Genomic DNA, 21281 nt, shown 5'->3' on the forward strand with positions numbered 1-21281 from the left:
TGTTCGCCCATCAACATGCAAACCGAGGGAATGAACTTTAGCCAGAAAACATGTAACCTGCTATATTCAATAGTCCATTTTACAGTTGTGTGCTTAGTTACCTGGCCTATGAATGACAGTGAGGCTGGAGTTGACCTTGTTTTTATAGAAACCTCACTGCTTTTCTTATTTAAATTCTTACTAATTAGCATGACAACAACATTAACATAAGAAAAGGAGGGAGGTCTGTATCATAACAAGGTCAAAACCAGTCCCACTTTCATTTAAAGGCCTGGTAACTACTCACACAACGGTAAAGAGGTCTATTGCACCCAATAGACCTCTTTTTCACGTTGTCACGTTACCACCAATAGCGTAGCTCCTACTCTACCATAAAAACAACACGTAACCCACAATTCCTCGATTCGCTTTGACGAAGGGCCAACGCTCGAAACGTCAGCTTTTAGAATCTCTGTACGGTGGCCAATTTACATTATCAACTCCGTTGATAAAACCAAATTTTTGTATACAACTTCCCCACCGACGCAGCACCAAAGTTTCCTTAACTTGCACCCAAGGCCAATGACATGCAAAGTGACCAATTGGCTTGTACTTTGGCCCAAAAACTGACATGCGACACATTCAAAAAACAGTTTTGTCCAACATCACCATTCATAGTTGATTGCTTTCTACGTTTGTGCATAGTTAATAGAGGGGATAGAGGGGAATCGTTGTGAAACCCGACAAATTTCTTTGTTGTAGGTTTTTGTTCTCTTTTTTTTCCCGCCGCCGTGCCTTCTCGGGATCACGTGCGGACTCGTGGACTTTGCTTGCCTGCGTGACAAAAAGTTTAAAACGGCACGTTTGCTTATCTTTCTCAAAAGCTTGGTTAACTAACCAGTTTCAAAGTGCAATGACTTGTCTTTGTCCATGCAATCTTGACAATCAGACAATTTTAAATGAAATCCCTATTGCATAATCATTTACATAAGAAGAAAGTACAAAGATGAAGAAGGCACTTGCCAGGAATAGTAACCTCTAGACTTCGAGAGACCACTTTTAGTATCAGCAAAGTGAATAAACAGTAAATATATTGCTTTGACACATCGTTCACAAACTTTCTAGCACTAAAACTGATAGTTATGCTTTTGCTTCTAAATTTAAGCATTTAATGTAGTAGAACAAAAATACAGCAAACAATAGCAGCTAGAAATAGTCAGAAATCCCCTTTTTGTCAAAATGGAATGTTGTTTAATTAATTTACGAATAGATAAATGAATTTTAACTTAAGCAAACAGAGTTCTTCCTAGTTTTCAGCGCAACAGGTATGGCACCTTTTCAAACCGGTAAAGCAATTGGTTAATGTTGGAGGTTCTGCAAAGGATAAGCGACTTCTGAGTGTTTGCAGGCGGTAATGATAAGTGCTCTTACAAGCGGTAAATTTTACCGGTTACCGCCTGATAAGGAGAACCCTGCAGCAAATAATACAGAGGAGAAAAATACAGCAAACTATAGCAACCAGAAATTTTGTGTAAATGAATGGGTAAATGAATTCGTAGTTACTATAACATGGAACGACCTAAAACCACCTACAACCAGCTACAACTATCTACAATCGTGTACAACCACCTACAACCATCTCAAAAAAAATATCGACAACCATCTACAGCCCACCTCAAAAATATCAACAACCACCTACAACCGGCGATGCCACTTTATTTCCCGGAATTCGGGAATTCCGTTTTCAGGCCCTTTCTCACGATTTTAGCGCGGTTTACAGGATGAAATGCAAAGTAAAGCGCCTCGGAAAATCGCTTACCGGCTTTATGCCACGATCATTCCATCCGGATTTTTTGGCTAAATGGTAACCACATATTGTCGTCTCGCTTATTTTACACAATTATGGTTTGTTTTAGATGGTATTCGATTCTTTGTGAGTGGTTGTAGATGTTTTTGAGGTGGTTCTGGCGGTTGCTGATATTTTTGAGGTGGTTGTAGACTTTTTTTGAGGTGGTTGTAGGTGGTTGCTTGTAGGTGATTGTAGGCGGTTTTAGGTCGTTCCATGTTTTAGTAACTACGTAAATGAATTGTATGGAGTTCAATTTATTCTTCCTGAAAGCTTGGAACACGATGGCAAAGGAGATTGATTACATGCTAGGGAGCGTGTTGTGGGACTTCAAACTTTTCGTAGCATCTCACTTTGCCCCATTCTTAAGTGAAGGAACAGCTCACAAAAACCGATTAGCAAATTTGCTGACTTGTTCACTTTGGATGTAAGTGTGATCAAAGGTCAGAACGAACTTAGATTCTCGAAAAAGAATCAGAAAACGTTATGAAAGCTCCTTAAAACATGTACTATTAGAGATTTCCATCATTCCCATCCGCAATCTAATTTGAGAAATTTAAAAATTTCGAAGGCAAAGCCTAGGAGACAGATTTACTTTATGCAAATGCAGCGCGCAATCGGCGGCCATTGTGAAACCATTGAAGCGAAAACTCTCAGAAGTTCTTGCCCAAATTTTCTAAATATATCATAACTTCAGGTCAAAGAGTGGACACCTGCCATTAAAAGGGCCTTTGCTATAGAGAGAAAACTTAAATGGTAGGCTATATCGTCACTTTCCAGCTGACTTTCCATGATCGAAACGCTGTCAACTGAACCGCACCCACTAAATTTTGTACTTTACAATCATTCTGACAGGTAAGAATGCCTTCACATTCAAGTCTAGCTCAACAAATTTTTCTCGCACCTCGGATAGGAGACACAATGATAGTTAAAACGATAAGTTTGCCCTCAGTTACCTTCCTTTTTCACAAACCAAGAATGAAAATACCAGTTGAATTTTGACAGCCGCGCGCGTTAGCTGGTAGAAATGACAAGTAGCTACTATTATTTCCTGACTGAGGTAGCAAAATAAATGTTGGGTCGTATCTATATCTGTGGTTTGCCCCTTAAGTGGCGCATACGTTCATGGAAAACCAGAAACTCTTTTGAAGGGTAAGCATTTAAACAGTACGTAGGAAAATTATATTCTTAATTAAGAGCAACCAAATCTTACCGTTGGTTTAAAAATTGCAAGGTGACGAAGAAAAAACACCAGCATCTTCAGAAATCAATGCAGCGAGCTGGACCTTCAAGAGGGGTCCTTCAAGATTTGCTTTCTAATAAAATGCTAAATGGTCAACGATCGATATCAGTTTAGCCTCATACACCTTATTCCAAAATGGCCGCTGATTTATGCGGATACAAATTGCCTCGTTCAAGATAAAATATTCTTTTGAATTTTAAGCTTAAGAACGAGGCATCCAGGGCTTATTTGAATAAAAATGACGGCCTTTTGGAATAAGGTGTATACGCACAGTTGAATGCATCCTCGGAGACCCAGCGGCACATCGCGGAGACAAGGGTTAAAGTCTAAACCGGCAAAAGAAAATGGCGACGAAGACAAGCTTAGTAGGGCGAGAAGAGCCCCTGGGGACAAGTTCTTACCAGACTACTTCCAAACTGCAGGGGTAATTCTTAGACTTTCGAAAAGTCCTTCGTCTAGATACGCGCGGAACGAAGGACTTTTCATACTTGATTGGCGCAAAAACGGGTCGCTGAGCTAGGCCAATCAGAGTAGTCCTCGTGGACCCCAGGGGATAGAGTTGTCAATCAAAATTTGCCACACGCAGTGAAGCGTGATTTTCAAACATGCTACTAATGCCACCGGACATTCTAAATTACGCGACCATCAGAGGAAAATAATTGAAGAATATCTGTCTTGCATAGATCTGTTTGTGTCTTCTCCAACCATAGCTGGGAAAAGTCTGACCTTTGAACTAGTCCCGTACGCTTTTGGTCGTTTACTTGTAGCGGGTGGCAATGCAAATTATCGTCTTCGTAATTCTTCCACTGATTTCACTCACGAAAGATTTGGTCTCTAGCCGGTCGCTATTTAGGAGACAACACAATTAAAATCTTAAGTATAAACGGGTGTCTGGAAGTCCCGAGGTGATTCTCAACGACTATCAACACATTTTTCGTCGAATGGAACAAAATTTTTGAAATTCATGTGTATTCATCGACGAGAGTCATTGCAGCGCTAAATGATAAGCTTAACTTTCATTAAGATGTATCTTTTAATCCCGGTCTAGTACGTCTCCTACACCTGAAGCGTACCTGATCTTTCATGAGTGAAATCAATTGACTTTCTTGACGATTAGAAGCTTTCCGTTACTTGCTACTCTTTCGAATATATTAGTCTTTCGTTTCTATCAGCACAAATCACGGCACAAGTGTTGGTCCAGAAAATACCACTGGCGATCTCCTTTCCAAGCGGCGACTCGAGATTGAAAAAAAGCTTTCCTTTTATTTCATCATTGTTTCTGATACCTTTAGCACAAAGTTAACAAATTTCCTCTTTCGATTTCGTAGAGACAAACATGTTCGACTGTTTTCGTCGGATTGCGCCATCAAGTTCAGGGCTTGCGAATGACGTCATCCCCTTTTTGGCGCGACTTTGCAAGCGAGACAAGTCGACTCGCGTAGTCTCCTTCGCAGCCGTTTTTTTGGATGTCACGCAACGCTCCCCCCAAAGAACCGAACCACATTCCTTTCCCTTTTTCAGCCAATCACAGCCTCCCTCACATAAATCCGAGGCTAGCCTGTGTACAGACCGCCCCTCCCCTCAAAAAAAAAATTATTGGGAGCCAATTCAGGGCTACCTTACAATATTTGAAAAATGAAGGTAGCTCTGAATTGGCTCCCAATAATTTTTTTAAACTTTGCTGACAGTTCTATCTCAAATTGCTAATTACTATTCTACAGTAAAAAGTGGGGGTCACCGAGTTCATTTTTAAGATATAAGCAAGTAAAGAAGAAATAAAGGGTGTTTTTGGAGAGCTTTCCAAACCTATTACAGTGTAACATCTAAATAGTCAAAATAGTGAGCACATTTTGTTTTAGGGGGAGCGTTGCGTGACATCCAAAAACGGCTGCGAAGGAGACTACATTCAACCCTTTTCGAAAGAACCTTGACCGTAAATAATAAAGCACAAAAGAGACAACAAGCTTTCATTCAAATAATTTTTCCCTGTCACATTTACAGTTTTTCTTAACCTTTGCAGAGTTGAGTACAAAATGAATGTTACTTGCCAGACAAACAGGCAAACTTTAAATAGATGCAACTTCAGTAAACACTGTGAGACACACAACAGAGATCACAGATCTACTTGTGGTGTTCGATTCCTTCTCTGTCTTTGTTGAACCCGTAAGTTACCAGAGAAATTTCCATTTGGTTTCAGTGCTGTACGTAACACCACCTTGGCGAAATATTAGAAGTACAGCATATTTTGATTTCGGCTCGACGGGCGAAAGATTCACGCTGTCGAAGTCCATTACTCGTCGCTTTTTTAAGATTTCAGATCTTTATGTTTCACCGCCTGTCTTGACGTTCCATTCTTGAGCTCCATGTGGGTATATTTTCTTTAAAGATGTACTAAAAAGCCATTCGCGTTACAATGACTTTCGACGCCATTACAGGTTAATTGTGCAGAGCAAGCTACGCATTACCCCAGCCTCCTCAAACCTAACAAAATACGCACAGAAGACTCTATGCACAAAGACACCACTTAGCAGGGGAGTGACAGGCAAGACTTTTACCGACACGGAAAAAAAATACTAAAAAAAATAAAACGGAAATCTACCCATTTTCCGACTGGGTTTGGCAACCCAGTAAAAATAAACAAAAGAAACTTTCACCAAAAAGTTAAAAACTTGAAACAAAAGTTTACGCTAATCCTGGATTAAGTTAATCGGCTTTCGAACAAACGGGCCCTGGGACCTGGTGGTTGCTAGGCACTAGTCAGCGGCCGTACAAACAAAAATATAGCATATCCGGGCTTTTATCTAAACGAGTTCTGTTCTTTTTTCGTCGCAAATATGGTGGAGATTGACTGGAAATATTCGCTTTTTGACAAGCACAGTGAGTGATTTAACGAAAAGAAATCATTTCTTGGGAACTGGTCAAGTCACAAGGTTTATAGAAACAGGTGATTTCCTGAGGTTTCGTCCTGACTACTGCCAATATCACAGGCCTGACAACATTTGAATTGGTCTGTTACTTATACTTTACTATCGTCGTCGTCTTTGATTTTCCTCCTTCTGGGAGACTTTATTCGTAAAGGACTGTTCTCCGAGGACGAGAGGATATAACACGTCTCGCTTGTTGTCCAGATCTTTGGTTAATTTCGTCCTCCTGCAGAGACGAGATTTGTTATCAAACAACAAAAAAGCGAAGGTTAAACGTCGGGGGTTCCCAAGTTTTTCTGTTTAAATGCAACTTCAGTTTTGTTCAGAATACAAACATCGTGGATCAAAAATGAACTCATGAAGAAAACCTAACTGGTTTTGCGTTGACGCGCGCGTTTGTCTTGTGAGTATGGCTGTTTACTTTGACCATAAGATTCAGTCGCCTTCAGTTGCACTTCAAACTGATATAGCCTGGCACAGCAGCTACCATCTGTTAGCAGTTGCTTCGAAAAACGAGCCTGATGTCGGAGGTTCAGTAAACTTCTACCTTGATGAGGTATGGTTATCCTAATGAACCTATCTGCAGTTTTTTAAACACCCTCGTGGTTGGGGGTGTGCAAACACAGCTCTTCTAATAGGTTTTTACCATTAAAATGTCCCAATGAAGTATCCTTTAACCAATTTGGTTCAAAGACAGCCACTGCACACCAGTGGCTCAGTTGGTCGAGCATCGGGCTGTCATGTGGGAGGTTGCGGGTTCAAACCCCAGTCGGATCAACACTCAGGATCTTAAAATAACGGAGAAGAAAGTGCTGCCTTTGTAATTTCATCTGCAAATGGTTAGACTTTCAAATCTTCTCAGATGAAGACTATAAACCGTATGCCCCTTCTCACAAATATCTTCTATGTTCATAAGTTCCCTGTAGGACGTTAAAATCAGAACACACTGTTTGAGAAGAGTAGGGGATGAAGTCATGTTGTGGCTTTCCTGTTCTCTCCGGCAGAAGTGGCCGGCTTGGCGGTGATGTCTCTTAAAAGGCTTATGGTGTATGAGGCCACCTAAGCAGAAGCAGCGATAAGTCAAAAAGGGACTTTGCCGAGTGCTGGAATATGTAGATTAGAGTATTGAAACCCTGTGTGCCCTCCAACTGAAATGTAACAAATCACACATGTTGGCTTACAGGAGACTTGTAGACAACTCTTCAGGAGTTACCAATATGTTAAATAACGCACCTCAAGGACTATAAACCATATGAGATAACTATTAAAGGACACTTTCCATTTGATAGAACTAACCGGCCAGACTGGGTATTTTGAAGGACTAGTTACTCTACAATGCCTTCAAATTACACACTTTGATTATAAACTCCTTCAGAAGAATGTGACGGATGATCATGCAAGTGTTCCTTAAACTTGTTGCCTTTTCACTGCAAACTGATGGGTCTGTCCAGCCAGTTCTGACAAAAGAAAATCATCCTAAGTAACATAGGATATTGACTGAAATCCTAATTTTGAACTGTCTTGCCACATCACCATTGGACATTATATATTTTACGGATACAAGACTTTTATCTCTTGAACTGAAGGTGGCTCTTTAGGTCAAAACCACTCAAAACTTTCAATTACAGTTTCATTTTGATGGGCACTATTTCTTGGTTTTCACCCACGTGACAAGGCGGCAATGTTGGATGGTATACAATACAATTTCTTTTCACAAAATTTGCATAATAAAAGTTTTGTTCCGAGCAGAGAGACAGGTTATTGTTCTTGCCATCCAACATGGCTGCCATAACGACGTACATACCAGTATTATGGGAGATAAGGGAAAATGACTGATTTAGGCAAAATGAGGGCAAACTCCCTTTGTTCTTAGTAAGCAGTTCTAATTAGAACATTTCACTCCATATTTGCTTTATACGTAATAGGGAGAATTAGTTGAAGAGTCATCTATCCAGAGGTCTAGCTTAGTAACAGCAATTACATGGCATCCTGTCAGAAAGATTCTTGCAATTGGCTGGCAAAGTGGTGATGTGTTAATTTGGAATGAGCATGACCGTGAATTACACGAGGCTGGATCCATTCATCAGTCCTCTTTAAAAGTCATCCAGTGGAGTAATAATGGAAACCGACTTGTCACTTCTGATGAGGTTGGTGAAGAAAGTTAAAATTACTATGTTTTGCCTGACCCTCTCTTGCGTAGGATAAAGGTTACTTCCTCTTAGGTTATTGCATATCAGTCAGTGTCATATGAGTGTTTCTTGTATTAAATTTTAGTGGGGGTATGATGTTTTACTGCATATAGCCATTGTGGTGGAGTATTACACAAGACTCTAGACTCCTTACTGTAGGTCTTTAGCTCTGTCACTGTATTGTCTCCTTGGACTGAAGACACTTGATCCACACTGTCTCCCTTTGCTGGGATGGGTAGTGGCAATGTACTGCTGTGGTAGCCCTGGGATAAAATTATCCTAATACCTTTTTCAGTGGGGAAGTCATATTATTACTGTCAGTTCCTCACACTACAGAAACCGGGATAAGCTGTGGCCATTTGTGCCTCCAGAGCTGATATGGGACTTTGCCTTGTCTTGTTTGTACTATTTTATTTTGTTTTATTGGCCCTAAGATCCTGTTTTATCATTATCATTATTCTTCTGGCCCCAGTTGTTCAAACGATGGATAGCACTACCTGCTGGATAAATCACAATCCAGTGGATAATGTTATTCACCTTTTGGACAACACTATACTGTGGCCTGATGTATTATTACCATTATCCAGGCTGGGATTTTGGCCATCTGGAAAGTAGATCAGAAAGGGCGTCTTCAGCAAACACCTTTGTATCAACATGATGTCTCGTCTCCTGTAACAGCTTGTGTGTTCAAGCCATCTTCATCTCCCGAATAGTGAGTATTAAATGAAACCCTTATAAACAAAATCAAATTTCTACTCTAGTATGCTGCTATTTACTGGCTTACTTGGTGATAAAGCATATTGAAGAATAAAGATTCCCAGGCAAGATCAAATTGTGCCGTATTTGTTAGGGGTGATACTAAAGCTAAGTTTAGGATACTTGTATCAAGCACTCAACATTGACTCAACTTAAATGTTAATGCAGAGTTTATTAAGGAAGCCCTGGTTGGGTCCAATTTGAGAATTATAAAACATGAATTTGAAGAGTGTGTGTTCCTTCCAAGTTTGTAGCTTTGTGCATATGGTTGCCCTATCAACTTAATCTAGTACTCTTTGCAGCGCCATTAGTAACATTTGAATATTAATTAATTAATGATTTATTTATTTTAATTAATTTAATTTATGTATTATTATTCTTCTCTTTCCCAATCAGAATTTGTTGAGTGTATCACAAAATTTGTTATTGCAGTGAACTTGCTGGGGATGAAGCTGCACTAGACACACTAAGTTGGCGGAAAAGTAACAAAGGAAGCTCGTCATCAAGTGATTATTCCTTCTTCTTTGGTGCAGCAAATGGTGAGTTTAAGAATATTCAATATTATGCCCACCCTCTTGGTTATACATGTATGTTGTAAGGTAAATGGCCAGCATAGTTGTGAATGTAAGAGTTTCATTTTTGTCATGTTTCAAAGACTGGGATCCTTTTGAGAACAATAGGTGTCCTGAAACACAATCTTTATTCTTGTGTGACCATAGGCTCAGTATGCTTTGTTGATGATAAGGGCCGTTCTACGCAGTGTTTTACAGCAGACAGTGCTGTCAGATTTTTGCTGTATGGTGAAGGAAGGGACATGATTGTTGTGGTTACAGATGGATTAGTTCTGTCACAACTGAAAGTGGCTCATGATGGCACAATATCTGAATCTGCAAAGGTATGTGAAGGACAAAAAGGCAGTCAGGATGGAAAAGTGGTCATCAACTGTACCCTTTTAGCTTCCCACCAGTGCAGTAATTGTATGTGGGCTGACTTCCAGTTGATCTCAATGTGATTCAAGGGTCTTTCTCTGGGTGCTCTGGTTTTCCTCCCTTGTCAATATCAACTCCCAGATAATGACATCTGGCTTAGGAGCTGTGTTCCTTTAAGGACCTTTCTGAGACCACAGTGCATTATTAACCCATTCACTCTTTGGGCACCACAGGACGCCCCAGGTGATGAGTAAAATCATCTTGCGTTAGACAGAGTAAAATCTGATAAGTTTCACTCCGAGGAGTCATTGGGTTAATAAGAGTTTAAAGATTAAAAGGTGATAAAGGAAAACACCTGTTACATAGAGTGATAAAAACAAGGTCTTGCAATCTTCTGCAAAGACAGAGAAAGCGAGGTTAGCAAGATACAAATTAAGACCTTCTACTTGTAGTGTACCATGAGCAAGTGAGCAATATTTCATAACTTAAATTAGCTAGTTGTGAGATGTATAATTTATATATGAGAGAGAAGCTATTGGCATAAAAGCCAACATAACAGAGCACTTCAGGATAGATTGGTGGGGCCAAGGGTGTACTGTTGTCCTTGTTGATATAAGCTTTTAACTTAATTAAAATATGTTATAACATATAAGCAACTATTATTCTAACAGTTATGTTCCTCTTCAGGTAAAGCTTAGTGGCCAGCCAGCTAAAAGTCAAATAATCTGGGCTGGGAGACAAGTTCTGGCGACGGCATCAGGGGAAAATGTTGTAAGGTAAGAGTGGATTCTTGTACCTTGAGTCTCTAGCTCTCCCTTCTTACAATCTCAGATCCATAGCAATGTTTTGATCTGTGCTTGTTACAGTGTACATTTTGTAAGAAGTTTTGAAGAGGAACTGTCAATGATTTGGTGTAAGTGATCATCAAACTTACTTGGTGTGTGATGTTTTCACCCAGGATGTGGAATCTTGAACAGAATGACAACTATGTTTTGTCAGTTGATGGAAGTGGATTTGAAAGTGGTGAAGTTGTTAACTGCATATCATACAACAAAGTTAAAGGTAAGGTCATGTAAGAAACTTTTAGCTTGAGATATTGCACAAGCTTGATAGATAGAACATAAGCTAAAACAATAACATTATTATTAATGAAGAAATAGTTCCCTTTGTTAACTGAAGTTAAGCCCAGTTGGGGTGGCTTAATCCCTTGGGTTACCAATTTGGAGTACCCCATGTTGTAGGCCGAGGAGGAGCACGGATGTTGAAGTAGTGAGAGCATTGGCCCCTGGACTGAAATTGAATACTTTCCTGTGCATTGAAATTTCCATGAGTCCTGAGCCCCACTCAAGGCTTCTGCATATGCCATACCATATTGAATCAGTGGAGAGAAACAGATTGAAGAGATTGATAATGTAGGAGTTGTGGTTTCATTTAAACTTTAACAGAGTTAACAACTTGGAGTGGGTGTGGTCAGTTTTTGTCAGTGGTTTTGTTACATTTGCTTATGCGCCAGATTCCTTGTGCTTCATGTGGAAGGAGGTAGGAGCATGTTGTGTGGAGCGTTTGGTGGTTTTTTCCCTCTCCCCCACCCCTCTACTTTCCACTCTTTATCACTCTGACGGGTGCCTATCTTTTTTCTGCTGTGTGGGGGCTCATGGCTGGGTTGTCAGGTTTTGTCAGCCATGGGTACAGTCTCATCTTGGAGCTGGCTGCCAATAGTGGAAGCTCCAGGATGTCTCGGGCACCCAGCCTCCACTTAGCGACGCAGTTGTTAACTGCATGGACATGTTACATTTTTTTAGGAATCCTTGCTGGTGGGACAAACAAGGGGAAAGTAGCCATGTGGAAACATGTAGTGTCTAAACCCCAAAAGAAAGAGGCAGAAGGTCAGGAGAAATGGGAACTGCAGTCACCAGCTGTACTTGAGGGTGAATCAGAACTGTCCCAAATACAGGTGAGATGCTGTGATGTGTGGCATATTTCAAAAGTACAGGTGGGATACAATGCTACAACACAAAAGATAGAAAGAAATAGAAAAAAAGATAAAGGGAAAGTGTGTTTTATCAAATGCTGTATCACTTTATGGGTTCACAGTGTGAATAAATTTTTCATTCTTTCAATCCAAATTTCTCTTATGTTGTGATTAAAATGCAATTAGGGCATATTTCATAGAAATGTTTTTTCTGGCTCAGCTTTGACAGGCCTTGGTTTCTGGTAATATTTCTGGTAATATTCTAAACTACTAGTATTGAGTTGCATTAGCAGTACTTGGATATGCGAGTCCTCAACAGTGCACACATCTCTTCTTCATAACAGTTACTGTAATTTACTTTTCTTTCAGTGGGCTGGAAGCAAAGGCCTTCTTGCTGTCAATAGTGAAGAAACTGTGATTATTCTAAGTGAACAAGTAATGAATGCACACTACAACAGTGAAGTAAGTTTTCTGGGACTCCTTGTACTTTGCAGGTGGAGGGTAGGAAGTTAATGTAAATAATGGTGGTGTGCATAAGGGTTATTGTTGTGCATCGCTCTGAGATGAGTAGACATTGTAGCTCAAAATAGTTCCACCCCTCTCACTCTTTGTAAGAAAGTGGTTCTACCCCTTTAATCCCCAATTGTGGAGCCCAATTTGAGTTTGGCATTCATTTTGATGTGAGATTGAGTTGAAATTAGCATCATGAATGTTTTACACACAAAAAACTAATTATAATTATTACTTTCCATAATCAATAAAAGTACTTTTCAAGCAGACAAGAGGCTATAGCAGAGTCTAGAATGATCTGTAGCATTTTGGGATTTCATGCTAACTCGTAGCTAAACGCTATTAAAAAATTATTAATGTTACCAGCTACTTCCACTTAATTGGGCCTGGTCATACTGACAATGATTTGTATTACATTAATTAATTTTATCTAATCATGGTGCAAGGACTTGCCTTTGAGGATTTGATTTTGAAAATGTCATTAAAAGAACCCGACAGGATTTGTGCAACTACTGTACATCATACAAATCATGCAAGGTGGGATAAATGGAAGTACATGTAGGAACTAGTGAGTACATAGTTACTGTAATTATGTTTTTCTTCTTGTTTCCTTTGTGCTTGTAGATTGCAGCTGTGCAAGTTTCGCCAAGTCAGTTGGCTATTGAAAACTTTGTAACAGATTATCAACAGGATTTGAAAACGGATGTTCATATCAAAGGTGTCTATGTGACAAAGGTAATTTACTAGTTGTCATTATCATCTTTGCCACCGCCACGACCTTTAAGATCATTGTCAAGCACAGCTTTCACAAGTACACATACCAAGCTGTTGTGATTGTCAATTGATTCATGGCTCATTTGTGATTTCAGTAAATTTATTTTTATCAAAAAAAACTCCACCTCACTGTTCCTGTTAGGTAGGAGGATACTTCTTATTTTTATTTTTATTGTTCATTGTTGTCTTGGGTTTTGTTTTTTTCTGATAACAGACACACACCGCAATATGGAATGGAAAAAGAGTGGTGGTATATGAGGTGGCAAGTGACAAAAGCATGGTCCGAGCCGAGGGTGAGTAGGCGGCACCTACCAGTGCAATATGTTGTTAAGTTATAATTAAAAAGTGACTCAAAAGGGAGTGCCAAATATTAGTAACTTTGGTTTAACCCAAGGCAACACTGCTCAGCACACATGGGTTTATTTCAACACTCACAAGTTTGATGGTTTTGGCCACGAGTGGGCTGTGACTGGCAAGGTGACAAAGTGGGTGGCATTCAAAAATTACAGCAAATTTGGAAGGTGGGATTTCCACTGTGGCCAAAATAACAAAGCAACCATCAATTTACCCCTGCATGTTTAAATACTGTGTAATAAAAACTCCTGCGAGCTACGCAGGCTACATTCATGCTGGGTCTTACCCCCCTTGCAGCGAAGGCATTTGTACAATACAGTGTACCTCCCCTCCCTCCAGCTGAGTGTTGATAAATATCAAGGTTGTATTCAATTGGGATGTTGCTTGGGTTGCTTCAGTTTTTTTTTATTGTGTGTGCAGTAATGGCACGTTTGGGGATCAAGTTTTTCAGCCAGCTGCGAAATTGGTTGAAATGATTGAAAACCAATGAATAGCATCCCCAGGCAGGACTCCATCTGTTTGTGAAGATCAAGATGGCTATTCACAGGAGTTCCTGCACATCAGCCAAAAGGAGTTGAAGTGTTTTTCTGGTTTTGTAGTTGAAACAGTCAATCCCTGTGGAAAACAATGTCAGTTTTGTGCTGACTCAGAAATCAGATGTGACCTTGCTTGGCAGTCATGAATTATGGGGTTATTATGTTTACTCTCTTTGTTCAAGTCCAACACAGCCTTCAGGCTTCTTTCCCTCTCTTGACTTCAACTTCAAAATTAACCAGAGATGTTAATTCCATTGTCAAACTTTGTAGGACATTAGCCTTGTCTTCTTCTTCTACAGGATCTTTTAATTCGGATTCCCCAGTTGTTGTAGTTCATGAGCAGAGTGCTTACACAGTTGAACCAGGAAAGATTCATGTCCGAACATTTCAGGTACTTCATGTATCTTGTAATCTGATTAGGTCACACAGAGGAATCCTGATTCATTGAACCGCTACAGAGCGACTTTCGTATAACCTTGAAAAAGTGTTCGCAATTTGTTTCACGGACCAATGTTTGGCTAGATTAAAACAAACCTTCTCCTTATTCCCGCCAAGGAAACTCCTAATATGGACAGTAAACAGTTCAATTTCCCAATTACATTACTGCATTTTAAATGACATCAAAGAGAAACTGTCAAGGAATTTCCATGGGGAGATGACATTGTTTGCATCCGTGTTCGCTAAGCCAATGAAAATTTGCACTTGTTTGTTTTTGTTCGATAAGCCAATTAAATGTTTTGCATTTTTGTTTGCGTTCTGTTTTTATGTTTGTTTTCAAGGTCATACAAAAGTCTAGTTGCTCTATAATGATGTTTTTTGTATAAGGAACAAAATTCTTGACCCTGCTCATTGTACAATTTATGGCAAAAGAACCTGCAATTGGCGACAAAATTAGTTGAGACAGTTGCCAACAGAGCACACTGGTAATGACACATTCATTGCTTGCAAAGAAAACTTGTCCAGAAAGTATTTTTCGGGGATACCCCTCCCTCCCCCACCCTAATCAATGTTGTACCGCTGTCGACAAGGCTCGTAGAAAACAGAAAAACACAACATTGTCCCGGGGGTGCGGGGGAGGGGGCCATTTGCGCCACCGAGCTTGAAATCGACTCTAAAGTATAAGAGTGTCTCAACAACTCCACTATACCCTACTTACAGGTTACATCGTGGCCGCCAGGTTCAGGTGGATAAATCTGAAAAGGTCTTTCATTAGTTACTTCACAATGTCACCTCAGTCATAAGAGATTGCTTGAAAATCACCTATTTTTGAAGAAATTGGCAATGTTCTAGCAAAAAGATAGAATGTGGGCAGACTGAGGAAAGGTGTCTTTTTGTCATATTGGCCTATTGTCTTTGCATACCATGCAAGACAGTTATGATAAGAGAGTGGGTTTGTGTTTTCCTGCACAACAGTGTTTTACTACAGGTTCATGTCATTTTGGTTTCAAGGGTAGATTTTCACAGTCTGTTTTTTACACACAGGGAACAGTTAAACAGATTCTGCAGTTCTCTGAAACTGAGGGAGATCCTTTTCTGTTAGACGTGTGTGGAAACTTTCTTGTTGCTGGTACTACACTGGGTTATATCAAAGTCTGGGATTTGTCAAGACGGTAGGATCGGTGGCCATCAAAAGTATTGTCACTGAAACATTTGCATATTCTGGCTTGTTTAGGTTTTTGTTTGAATTTTATCCTGTTTGTAGGCTTTCATATTGATTACATATGTTGAGTTCAACTTAAAGGGCTTTGTCATGGCATGCATTTTGAGTTTTTGTAGTTTTACCATTACTTGTCCCTACTTGCCATGCAAATTAATGTCAATGTTTTCAAACAGCACAATTCAGAACTTCATGACAAAAAAATATGACTTTGAAGCGAACATACTTTAAGCTACAAAGAACAGAGATAAACTTTGAAGAAACTGTTTGGCTGAACAGTTTTCAAAAACCCCAATCACAATCCTTTTCAATCTTTTTTAATTTTTCCCATCACTGCCTCCTTTTGCATTTGTGGTTTTATTCAAACGTTTCATCCTTATTTTTATAATTCCCTTGATTTGGTTGCCATTTCACAGTTGCTAAATTTGGCTGAACTTAGTGCCACAGTCCTTTAACGACACAAGGTCTCGACTCCATTGAAGGCAGTCCACCCACAAAAGATTTTTATTTGTCAATAATGGTTAATTTTCGTTTTCAGAGAAGCCAAACAACATTGCAGCCCAAAATCTCTGGTAGATAGTATTACTGGGATAGGTAAACTCAAATCTGTCAAGTGCAACTGCAGTGGCACCAAAGTTAGCATCATGTGTGATAAGGTTAGACAAACTTTGCGTTGGATGACTGTATTAACCAAAAGTGTTTATTAGATATAACGTGTGAAGTAGGCCTTGGATAAATAAATAAATATATAAATAAAGGAGGTCGAAATAAGATAAACGAGGTCGTTTATCTAGGTCCTGAATGGACAATGTTTGCTCAAAAAGGTCGTCGCCGGAGCATTAGACCATTCCCGAGTTCATGTCAGCCTCCTCTTCAAAGCGAGTCAAAAATGGTTGAGAAATCACATAAAAATGGCAAAGAATAGTGCTTAAGTGACTGGTTAAACAAAGGAAACATTGCTTTTTTTTTTTGGCTTGGAAGAGTTTCTAAAACCAGGAGAATATTAAGCAAAAACGGGGGGGCTGTAAATATTCACCAAAAATGGGAGGTTTACCACCAAAACGGGAGGGTCACAATTACAAACTTTTCCACCACGAAAACTAACAATACAAGGCGTGACTCACACTTAAAAAAGAAATGAAGGTGCATTGTTTGTAAATTAGTCGAGCAGACTGCGTATGATGATCCAGGCCTCTGATGATCTGACTAATAGTTTACAGCTGTACATGTGTATGTGCACTACTTCTTAACTAAAGGAAATTCATTGGAGCTAGGTCATGAAACTACTATGTTCCAGGTTAACAATAAATTGACTTGCCTTATTGCTGGAATATTTCTTTTATATTGCAATGGTTTTTTTTTTGTTAGTTCAAGGACTGGAACACTGATCAATTCACTTTGCCCCTTTCAGGCAAGTAACTCTCCGGATTCCAGAATATATGTTTGGGACATAGAGACAGACACATTTCAGTCATTCGACTTTGCAACCGGCCATGGGTCAGGAGCAGAAGAAGAGGACAAAGAAAGTATTGATATAACGAACAAAGCACAGCAGGCCGCAGAAATCGCTGGCAGGAGGCCTCAGTTGCAATACTGGGACCCCACAGAGCCCAAGTTGTTGGTCTGTGAGGCTTCACACATCCCTGGATGGAAACCTGCCAATGCTGCTAAGGCCGTGGATGACAACAAGGAGGTAAGGCTACAAAGGATGCATTGCAAACCCTAACCCTAAGCCAACGGAATGTACATGAAACGTGACGATGTGAGAATTTAAAGGATAGTTTTAGATTTACATGATGTAATTGTTTATTCAAAGAAGGTTGTTCTCTTTGAATATGAATAGCCTCTTTTATCTTAAGATAAAAACTCGTAGAGGCGTGATCTAAAATATGGAAACAGTCTACTGAACACAGGGCACGACAATGTTCAGAATTCTGTAGGTTTTTGAAAATGTGAGAGGCCCTATCACTGACTAGATGCTCAAAACTCAAAAGTTTTGTCGTTTTCTTTAAAGTAAATAAATAAATAAATAAATAATAATAATAATAAACGCCACTAGTTAGCTAGGCCATTCCTTTGGTGTGCACCCCCTCCTAAGAAAAATCCTCTCCTTCATCATCACCAAGGGCCTTTTTAACCCTGAAGTGGCATGCGCAGTGATGACAAGAGATTATCGTCCCTAGCGCTAAGTTTGTTCAGTGTCTGCTCACCGGGCGAAAATTTCGTCAGAAAAATTCGCGGCGAAGAAAATATCAAACATGTTTGATATTCTGAGCTATTTCCGTAGCGGCAAATGCACATGAAAATTGGCTCCGCACGCCGCGCTATTTTCATCTTGTTTGGGGCCGGTTTAAGCCTTAGCTCTTCAAAGGATGGATTGTGCTACATTGTCTCTGCTGAATGAATAACTATCCAGTGAATAACTCAGTTTGTTGTGACAGCATATATCTCCGGAATAGAAGTTAATAATAATAATTGGCCGGTTTTGTGCACACTTTTGCTACGACTTTGCCAGGCTGTTTTCATCTTTTTTGCTTACCTTATTATTTATTTGCCAAACCCTGACAACGTCCTGAGCTAACTCCTAATGAAACCTTGATGGATAGCTCTATCCAGCATTGACCAACTGAAGCTAGTCGGTTTGGGAGATGTATTAAGGTGTCAACTAGTGTCCCTCATTATTTTAACAACAGGACAGGTCCACTTAAAAACTGTCCCCTTTAACCTTTCCCTACTATAAACTAACCACTTAGAGTTTTTTCATCTGTCTAATGCCAGACGAATTTACTAGTCAGTGGGGAACCTCCAAGGGGTGGAGAAGTTAAGTTTTCCTCATGTTCTTGGTTGTTTCTGGGTGGTATTTGCGACACCATCCCCAGCCATCTAGTCACAAGACCATTCAACAGCTGGTTTGGTAGCTTCTCTAGTTATTTATAATGAAGAGTTGCATTCTCCTTCTTCTCCTTCAGGCGACTCTCTTTTGCACAGTTAGTGCTGCTGCACAAACTATAGGGCGATTACAAATCCTAATTTGGTCATACTCACCACTTCTTGGTACAGAGGTGAGAGTACTCGCTTCCCACCAATGTGGCCCGGGTTCAATTCCTAGACTGGGTGTCATTTGTTGGTCGAGTTTGTTGTTTCTCTACTCTGCCCCGGGAGGTTTTCTTCTAGGACTCCGGTTTTCTCCTCTCCTCAAAAAACCATTCGTTTGATTTGCATTGGTTTCAATTTACAGTGTCCCCTGTTAGTGCCCCAGTGCGAGAAGACTTAGACCCTTAATAACGTTTATTATTATTATTATTATTATTATTACCAGCAGCAGCAGATTGAAGCAGTAGTAGTATTAGTATTACTATTATTGTTACGGCTATTCTTTTATTCTGGATTCTCGCTAATTTAAGGAACCATGAACAATGATTTTAAAACAAACTTTACAATGAAAATAAGATGTTTGATGATATGAATTGTTACTTTCCTTGTTAAATTTTTTTATATTATTTTTAACGAGCAATTTTTTGTAAATAGTAGTATTTTGTAAATCTTCTTTTTTGTTATTATTGGTCCCAGCGACTATTTATTGACTTTTTTTTTTCTTTTCTCAATTTGTGAAAAGGGAGATGTGTTGGTAATATCATTATTCAGCACCCCAGAGAATGGAATCCTACTACAAGACTTCTTTCCAATCGACTCGGCTTATTTCAGTGAGTTCTTAGTTTGGTTCCTTCTGCAGTTATTGGAGCAGAGATTACATAAAACAAAAGAGACAAAAGACTTCAAACAAAACAACTCCAAATAAAGACTAATCCCAAGTGACCAAAAATACAATGCTTTTCGGTGCCTGCAGAAAGACCGCTTAGTTAGCTTAAATTTTGGAGGGATGGCCGAGGTTCTTCTGAGGTCTTACCCCATAGGGGTATAGAGCGTTTTCACATAACATCATGTAGACTTGCAAACAAGTCGACTTGTGGGCACAAGTGTGAGCAAGCGAAGCGAACGACGGAATCCCCCCGGCCGCGTACCACACGAAAACGGACTTTGAGAAAGTCTAAACTTCAGGGTGTCCATGTTCGAGGATTGAAACTAAGAAACAGCAGTCATGTTGGAGGAGTGAAATATTCATTTGGGAATAATTATTAACTGTGGCAACTGGTCACATGAGCAAACACACTATTACAACCAGGCATAATGAACGTTTTCTTTAGAATAACATTTAACAGCCAGACAAGTTATGAGAAGAGCGGCCGAGCTAATCAATTTTGTAATGCACGGGGCTCGTAATGAATTTACCCACAAGGGTAATTTTGCTATGAAATAAAAGGTACAAATATATTTTTTCATGTTCACACTGTTAACGAATTTCTGTTTCATATTGTCAGGTTTACTTGGAGTTCAGGTTCCGTACTTCTTCCTTCTGAAAAAAGTAAGTGCAAACAGCCTGAAAACGTGCACACTAAAGTTTAGATTTAAGATGGAAAGTAAAATTGGATCAACGAACGACATGATGTATAAAATGAATCATATATTGAACTGCGGATTTAAAATCAAGTGAAGCTATGATCCTCGCAGTTATCAACGCAATTTTAGGAATTGCGTTGAGAAGGCTACGCAATTGCTAAAATTGTGTTCATAAATGCGAGGATCATATTTCACTTGATTTCATATCCGCAGTTCAGTATAAAGCCGTGTTCACATTAGTCTTTGATTATGATCGAATTATAATCGAATTAAATATGACATGGGTTCATATCAACTAATATACACCCTTTTAATAAGTCTAATATATGTTGTTTTCCACTAATGACGTCAAACTCATGCTTTTAAAATTTATTCAGAAATGTTGTACAAAGGCTTCAGACAAGAAAAGAAATCGGAAAAGTTTTAGGCCTTTGTACATTTCTAAATAAAATTTGAAAGCAAGAGTTCGACGTCATTAGCGGAAAACGGCATAAATTAGACTTATTAAAAGGGTGTATAATAGACCATTTCCGAGTTCATGTCTGCCTTCTCTTTAAAGCGAGTCTAAGTGCGAAGTTTTTCTACTGAAAATTAGTTTTCATTCATATGTAAAGTAGAACTAATTACCATCACAAAATCTTCGCACTTAAACTCGCTTTGAAGAGGAGGCAGACATGAACTCGGAAATGGCCTAATGGTTTTCACTCACGTGATCAACAGCCATGTTTTTCAACGAAAACAAAAGAAAAGTTTGCTTAATAATAGAGTTGAATTCAAAGAGGATTTGGTCGGGGCTCCAACATGGCCGCCCTTTCTTTGTCTAGGGGCTCTAACATGGCGGCCGTGACGTCATGTGAAAACCGAGAATTGCATTATAATTACTTTATACAACTACCCCTTGAGGTTGTTTGAAGTAATTACAGTGCGTAATTGAACAGAATGGCGAACACGTGGTGGTATGAGCTGACGAAACTTCTAATCGCTTTATGGAGCGAAGATTTGGATTTGTCTTCTGCTATTCTCGGAAGCTATCCTTGGTTCTCTTCTCGCCTCAAGCATGGTGATGATAATCGTGGCAGCCACGCGATAGGGCGCCATTTTGTCTCACATTGCGAGGTTACCCTGCCTATTTTACTTGAATTTTCGCAGATGTG

General features: G+C 39.5%; 2 protein-coding genes across 8 annotated transcripts in view; one reads left to right on the forward strand and one right to left on the reverse strand.

The window, feature by feature from the left end:
• The window catches only part of LOC137970718 (uncharacterized), a 39072-nt gene extending 35847 nt beyond the window's left edge, over window positions 1-3225 (reverse strand). For 6 of the 7 annotated variants that reach the window (XM_068817259.1, XM_068817258.1, XM_068817255.1 and 3 more), the window contains exon 1: window positions 3039-3218. In XM_068817259.1, coding sequence (XP_068673360.1) covers window positions 3039-3083 — 45 coding nt within the window. In that variant the 5' untranslated portion in view covers window positions 3084-3218. Of the gene's footprint in view, window positions 1-3038 lie in introns of all 7 variants that reach the window. The other variant, XM_068817256.1, reaches the window with a different exon arrangement.
• Window positions 3226-5848: 2623 nt separating this feature from the next.
• The window catches only part of LOC137970347 (intraflagellar transport protein 140 homolog), a 30200-nt gene continuing 14767 nt past the window's right edge, over window positions 5849-21281 (forward strand). Inside the window, exons 1-17 of the mRNA XM_068816868.1 lie at window positions 5849-6548; window positions 7918-8139; window positions 8769-8893; window positions 9370-9476; window positions 9657-9832; window positions 10554-10642; window positions 10825-10928; window positions 11669-11820; window positions 12208-12300; window positions 12973-13083; window positions 13337-13415; window positions 14312-14403; window positions 15495-15622; window positions 16208-16325; window positions 17081-17362; window positions 19286-19373; window positions 20049-20092. Coding sequence (XP_068672969.1) covers window positions 6402-6548; window positions 7918-8139; window positions 8769-8893; window positions 9370-9476; window positions 9657-9832; window positions 10554-10642; window positions 10825-10928; window positions 11669-11820; window positions 12208-12300; window positions 12973-13083; window positions 13337-13415; window positions 14312-14403; window positions 15495-15622; window positions 16208-16325; window positions 17081-17362; window positions 19286-19373; window positions 20049-20092 — 2157 coding nt within the window. The 5' untranslated portion in view covers window positions 5849-6401. The remainder of the gene's footprint in view (window positions 6549-7917; window positions 8140-8768; window positions 8894-9369; window positions 9477-9656; window positions 9833-10553; window positions 10643-10824; window positions 10929-11668; window positions 11821-12207; window positions 12301-12972; window positions 13084-13336; window positions 13416-14311; window positions 14404-15494; window positions 15623-16207; window positions 16326-17080; window positions 17363-19285; window positions 19374-20048; window positions 20093-21281) is intronic.

Source organism: Montipora foliosa, chromosome 9 (genome assembly GCF_036669935.1).
Source record: "Montipora foliosa isolate CH-2021 chromosome 9, ASM3666993v2, whole genome shotgun sequence".
Taxonomy (NCBI): domain Eukaryota; kingdom Metazoa; phylum Cnidaria; class Anthozoa; order Scleractinia; family Acroporidae; genus Montipora; species Montipora foliosa.